Source organism: Piliocolobus tephrosceles, chromosome 21, assembly GCF_002776525.5.
Source record: "Piliocolobus tephrosceles isolate RC106 chromosome 21, ASM277652v3, whole genome shotgun sequence".
NCBI classification, from domain to species: Eukaryota; Metazoa; Chordata; class Mammalia; order Primates; family Cercopithecidae; genus Piliocolobus; species Piliocolobus tephrosceles.
In genome coordinates this window covers 12,246,061-12,252,192 of record NC_045454.1, presented here as the reverse complement: position 1 = coordinate 12,252,192, position 6,132 = coordinate 12,246,061, and the positions used below count along the sequence as shown (strand labels likewise).

General features: G+C 52.6%; 1 protein-coding gene across 1 annotated transcript in view; it reads right to left on the bottom strand.

The window, feature by feature from the left end:
• Window positions 1-3,696: 3,696 nt before the first annotated feature.
• The window catches only part of SNRPD2 (small nuclear ribonucleoprotein D2 polypeptide), a 5,153-nt gene continuing 2,717 nt past the window's right edge, over window positions 3,697-6,132 (bottom strand). Inside the window, exons 2-3 of the mRNA XM_023182639.2 lie at window positions 4,930-5,109; window positions 3,697-3,968 (exon numbers count right to left, since the gene is read on the bottom strand). Coding sequence (XP_023038407.1) covers window positions 3,794-3,968; window positions 4,930-5,109 — 355 coding nt within the window. The 3' untranslated portion in view covers window positions 3,697-3,793. The remainder of the gene's footprint in view (window positions 3,969-4,929; window positions 5,110-6,132) is intronic.

The window sequence follows — 6,132 nt, the reverse complement described above, 5'->3', positions numbered from 1 at the left end:
CAGAGCAGTCAGGGCCACTGCTGGCTGCGGAGTGAGGACGCATATCCCCACTGTCCTGAGATGGGCGGCCTCTGGGACCTGGGAGAATGAGGGGGCTTGCTGATAGTCTCATTATAGCTGGACCACCTGTACATACACCCACAAGACCCTCACCCCTAAATCCTCCCCCTACACATATGCACACTTAGTTACTGTGTGGGTGTTGTCGAGCATTTTCCCTGGGGTCCGTGGCTCCCTGGACCCATGTGCCCCAAAGCTAAACCCAGCCTTTTCAAGCTTGTGGCCTGCTGCCCGCTTCCCCTTCCCCCCACCTTGTGGGTTCTCATGGGGTGGGGGCCTCAGGGCAGGGCCCTTGTAAATAAAGTATAAGAAACAGTTGCTTTTTGTCTTTCTTGGGTAGAAGCATCTTCTTGGCAGTGTCACAAAGGGAAATGACTGAGGCAGGCTGCCTGGTGGGGTGCGGGCCCGTGGTGGCTTTGCTCAAATTTATCCATGTTGCTACGAAAACGGGACACCTGCTGCCACCGTCCCTCCTTCCTGAGAGAGTCCCCAGGTGGCCATGTCACATGTGGTCTCTGCGACATATATGAACGGATGGTACCTGCATCCTCGGGTCGCCTGACATGCCCATGAGTGACGGTTAGGACCCTGCCTGGTGCTGGTGTGTGGGCAACGCTGGGCCAATTTGCCCAGGGCTATTCCTGCCACCTCTGCTTTTATTTCACCCTCTAAAGGCGGACGCAATGGAAAGCATGTGGGGCAGGCGGTGAGGAAGGAAATTCAGACAAGCTGAGCAGAACGGCCAGGACTGGAATCTTGGGTGCCAACCCGCAAGGTGGGGAAACTGATTTCCATTTCCCAGGAAGTACAGGTCAACACCTGTTCCCGGCAGGAACAGAACCCGGACTGTTACTCCAGGGCTTTTACTTTCTGCATCAGAACCAAACCCCGGGCGACCTCCTGTGGCATGCCCATTGTCCCAACTTTATAGATTAGGACACCGCAGCTCCATCTTGCTACCCAAGAGTTCAGACTTTTTCCGGAGGACCTGACTCCCCGGGTTTGGAAATAGTACCATTGTTTCCTAACTGGGTGACCCTGAGCAAGTCGCTTACCCTCTCTTGGCCTCAACTATCTCATCTATAAAATGGGATCACTTAGGACGGGCATGGTGGCTCATGCCTGTAATCCCTGCACTTTGGGAGGCCGAGGTGGGTGGATCACGAGGTCAGGGGTTTGAGACCAGCCTGGCCAACATGGTGAAACTGTGTCTCTACTAAAAATACAAAAATTAGCTGGGCATGGTGGTGGGTGCCTGTAATCCCAGCTACTTGGGAGGCTGACGAAGGAGAATTGTTTGAACCCAGAAGGCAGAGGTTGCAGTGAGCCGAAATAGTGCCACTGCACCCCAGCCTGGGAAACGGTGAGACTCCATCTCAAAAAAAAAAAAAAAAGAAAAAAAAAAAGGCTGGGTGCAGTGGCTCATGCCTATAATCCCAGCACTTTGGGAGGCTGAGGTGGGTAGATCACAAGGTCAGGAGATCGAGACCATCCTGGTTAACACGGTGACACTCCATCTCCACTAAAAAGACAAAAAACTAGCCGGGTGTGGTGGTGGGCGCCTGTAGTCCCAGCTACTCAGGAGGCTGAGGCAGGAGAATGGCATGAACCCAGGAGGCAGAGCTTTCAGTGAGCCGAGATTACGCCACTGCACTCCAGCCTGGGCGACAGAGCGAGACTCTGTCTCATTAAAAAAAAAAAAAAAAAAAGGATAGCTCCAGTATCTAGCCCACAGATGTTGTTTCCAATTAGATGTAGTAGATGCACACCTTTAAAACCCCATAACCCACTGCTTTCTGTGTATCAGGCCTCTCTCTGCTGCAGGGTCCCAGCTCTGCCACAATGCTCACAGTGTATCTCAGGCTGTGCCTTTCTTTTCTTTTGTTTTTTCTATTTTTTTTTTTGAGATGGAGTCTAACTCTGTTGCGAGACTGGAGTGCATCCACCAGGCTGGCATGCAGTTTCACCCTGTTGGCCAGGATGGTCTCGATCTCTTGACCTCGTGATCCACCTGTCTTGGCCTCCCAAAGTGCTGGGATTACAGGGTGTGAGGCACCGCGCCCGGCCCCAGGCTGTGCCTTTCACAGCTCAGAGTGGGCCACACATCTCACTGAGTGTGCACTGACCTCAGGGCTGCAAACTCTTGCACCTTTCAGGTGTTTGCCTATATCCAGAGGACAGAGACATAGGCAGAGACAAAGATATGAGGGGAGGGCCTGCTGCAGTGGCTCACACCTGTAATCCCATCACTTTGGGAGGCCGAGGCAGGAGGATCACTTGAGCCCAGGAGTTCAAGACCAGTCTGGGTAACATAGCGAAATCTCATCTCTACAAAAAGCTGGCAGGAGGATCACTTGAGCCGGGGGGGTCAAGGCTACAGTGAGCCATGATTGTGCCGCTGCACTCCAGCTTGGCAGACAGAATGTGACCCTGTCTCAAAAAACAAAAAAACACCCACAAAGATATGGGGAACACACGATGTGTGTGTCAGAGCAACACAGGGAACTTCCTTATCCCCCCTCCAATATATACCGCCTCCCCACCTCCCTTTCCCACCTCCATCTATCTCCCCATATTTGTCAGACAATTCCTCTCAAGGGTAATGCAGTTGAATTTGAGGGGCAGCAAAGCTCAGGGGTGAAGTCACAGGATCAGGAGGTGAGTTTAAATCACCGTGCTACCACTTCCTGGCTGGTTTGCCCCCGGAAAGTGACATCGCCTCTCTGTGTCTCATTTCCTTCTTCCGGAAAAGGAGGAGAATAAATTAACAGGCCCACCCCAGAGCTGTTGGGAGGATGTTTGAAAAGCGCTAAGCCTGGCCTGGTACCTAAACAGCTCAGCAAGTGTCAGCCAGGATCACTAGCAGTAATATTTAGCTACTGACTGCTTTCTTTTCTTTTCTTTTTCTTTTTGAGAAGGAGTCTTAGAATCTGTTGCCCAGGCTGGAGTGCAGTGGTGCAACCTCAGCTCAGTGCAACCTCTGTCTCCTGGTTCAAGCTATCCTCCTGCTTCAGCCTCCCAAGTAGCTGGGACCATAGGCGTGTGCCACCATGCCTGGCTAATTTTGTATTTTTAGTAGAGACGGGGTTTCACCATGTTGGCCAGGCTGGTCTCGAACTCCTGAGCTCAGGTGATCCACCTGCCTTGGCCTCCCAAAGTGCTGGGATTACAGGCGTGAGCCACTGCGCCTGGCCAATCTTTGTATTTTTAGTAGAGACAGCATTTCACCATGTTGGCCAGGCTGGTCTTGAATTCCTGATGTCAGGTGATTTGCCCGCCTCAGCCTCCCAAACTACTGGGATTACAGGTGTGAGCCACCATACCTGGGCCCAAAAGATATTTTGGTCAAGCGAGGCCAATTCATTTTAAGAGGTAGAGAAGAGAGCAACAGAGTGACAGGGAGAAGCTCAGAAAGATTAAAGCAGGAGAACTAAAATGTTCTCCACTGCCACAACTGGGTGCTCATTTCCATCCAACCTGTTTGCTTTGCGGAGGGGGAAAGTAAGGCCTCGATGGGGCAGAGCCAGGGCCTCTCCACTTGCTCAGGGGTCCTGGTCCCAGCATTCAATTTGGTATTAGCTGCCTCCCCTAAGCCCTCCTGAATCCACCCTACTCACAAGGCTCTGGGAACACATACCACTAGAAAAAAACACAGAGCTTTATTATTCTCAACACCAGTGGCAACGGTCTTCATAGGACAGCAGAGTGAGTTCTGTCGATGGATAGGCAGCCCCTACTTGCCGGCGATGAGCGGGTTCCGCAGGACCACGATGACCGAGTCCCCGCGCAGGAACATCTTGGAGATGTAGCGGTCTTTGTTGACTGGCTTGGATTTCTTCTTGCCCTTGCCGCTCTTAGGGACCTCAGTCCACATCTCCTTCACGTTCTCCAGCACCATGTTGCAGTGCCTGGTGGGGAACAGGGAAGGGAGGCACTGGGTGTGAGGGGGGTGCCTCTGACAGCACTGCCTGCTGCTCGCCCCCTCCAGCAGCATGACTTGGGGAAGGGTGCAGGTGCTAGGCTGGATGACCAAGCTGCCAAGGCCAATTCTGCCAGTCCTTAGGTTGAGGCTGAGGCAAAGGACTGCACCTCTCTGTGCCAGTTTCTTCATCTTTAAGAGGGAAGACAATCACAGTACCTTCCTCACAGGGTCATTGAATAGTATCTTTTTTTTCTTTTGTTTTTGAGACAGAGTGTCGCTCTGTTGCCCAGGCTGGAGTGCAGTGGTGCGATTTCAGCTCGCCGCAACCTCTGTCTCCTGGGTTCAGGCAATTCTCGTGCCTCGGCCTCCTGAGTAGCTGTGAATACAGGTGTGCAGCACCACGCCTGGCTTTTATTTATTTATTTATTTTTTTGAGACGGAGTCTTGCTCTGTCGCCCAGGCTGGAGTGCAGTGGCCGGATCTCAGCTCACTGCAACCTCCGCCTCCCGAGTTCTCGCCATTCTCCCGCCTTAGCCTCCTGAGTAGCTGGGACCACAGGCGCCCGCCACCTCACCCGGCTAATTTTTTGTATTTTTAGTAGAGACGGGGTTTCACCGTGTTAGCCAGGATGGTCTCGATCTCCTGACCTCATGATCTGCCCGTCTCGGCCTCCCAAAGTGCTGGGATTACAGGCTTGAGCCACCGCGCCCGGCCTATATTTTTAATAGAGATGCCGTTTCACCATGTTAGCCACGCTGGTCTTGAACGCCTGACCTCAGGTGATCCACCCGCCTTGGCCTCCCAAAGTGCTGGAATTACAGGCATGAGCCACCACACTGGGCCATACACCCCAGGCGTCTGAGAAACCTGTCTTTGAGCTCTTCAGACTGGAGCTGGGGCAGCCTCTCTAGGCCTGCACCGAACACCTCCCAGGACCCAGCACTCACCTATCGAAGGCCTTCACGCGGCCCAGGAGTTTCTTATTGTTGCGACAGTTGATGAGCACTTGGGTGTTGTTCTTGACTGACTGAGTGAGCACAGAGAGTGGACCCGTGTTAAATTCCTCCTCCTCTCGCTTCTGCAGCTCCTCTGGGGTCATCTCACTCTTGGGCTTGTTGAGGAGGCTCCTGCATGGACAAACATGGAACCCATAAGTGAGAGAGGCTGGAGCTGAGAGGCTGGAGCTGTGAGGATGGGTGGTCAGGGCCTCAGCCTCAATGTCTCCCCAACCTTGTCCCATCACATCCGTCCTGTTCACCCTTCTGAGTATCACCAGCTGGATGCCTAACAGTCATTTTCTTTTTCTTTTCTTTTTTTTCTGAGACAGAGTCTTGCTCTGTTGCCAGGCTGGAGTGCAGAGGCACGATCTCGGCTCACTGTAACCTCTGCCTCCTGGGTTAAAGCGATTCTCCTGCCTCAGCCTCCTGAGTAGCTGGGACTACAGGCACCTGACTACAGGCACGCATCACCTCCACACCCGGCTAATTTTTGTATTTTTAGTAGACGGTGGGTTTCACCACGTTGGCCAGGATGGTCTTGATTTCTTGACCTCGTGATCCACCCGCCTCGACCTCCCCAAGTGCTGAGATTGCAGGCGTGAGCCACCGCGCCCAGCCAGACATTTTCAACTCTGCATGTCTTAGGTCGGGATCCAGATCACCCAACCACCGAAGCCTACCCTATCCACAGCGTTCCCCATCTGCTTTGATGGTAACTCCATCCTTCTAGTTCTCTGGGCAAAAATTCTTTGTCAACTTGATTCCTCTTTTTCCCTCACATCCTACAATAAATCTGTAGGAAGTGGCCATTTCTTACCATGGCCTAAGCCTCTGTCATCTCTGACCTGGAATCTTTGTGGTCTCTCTGCCCCCACCCATGTTCCCTGACAGTCTGTTCTCCACAGAGTGGTCAGAGGGGGCTGTGCTAAAACCTAAATCATAGCATGTCACTCTTCAAAACCCTCCCAGGGGCTGGGTACAGTAGCTCATGCCTGTAATCCTAGCACTTTTGTGGTGCAGAGGTTGCGGTGAGCTGAGATTGCACTACTGCACTCCAGCCTGGCAACAGAGCAAGACTCCGTCTCAAAAAAACAAAACAAAAGAGAAGAGAAGAGAAGAGAAGAGAAGAGAAGAGAAGAGAAGAGAAGAGAA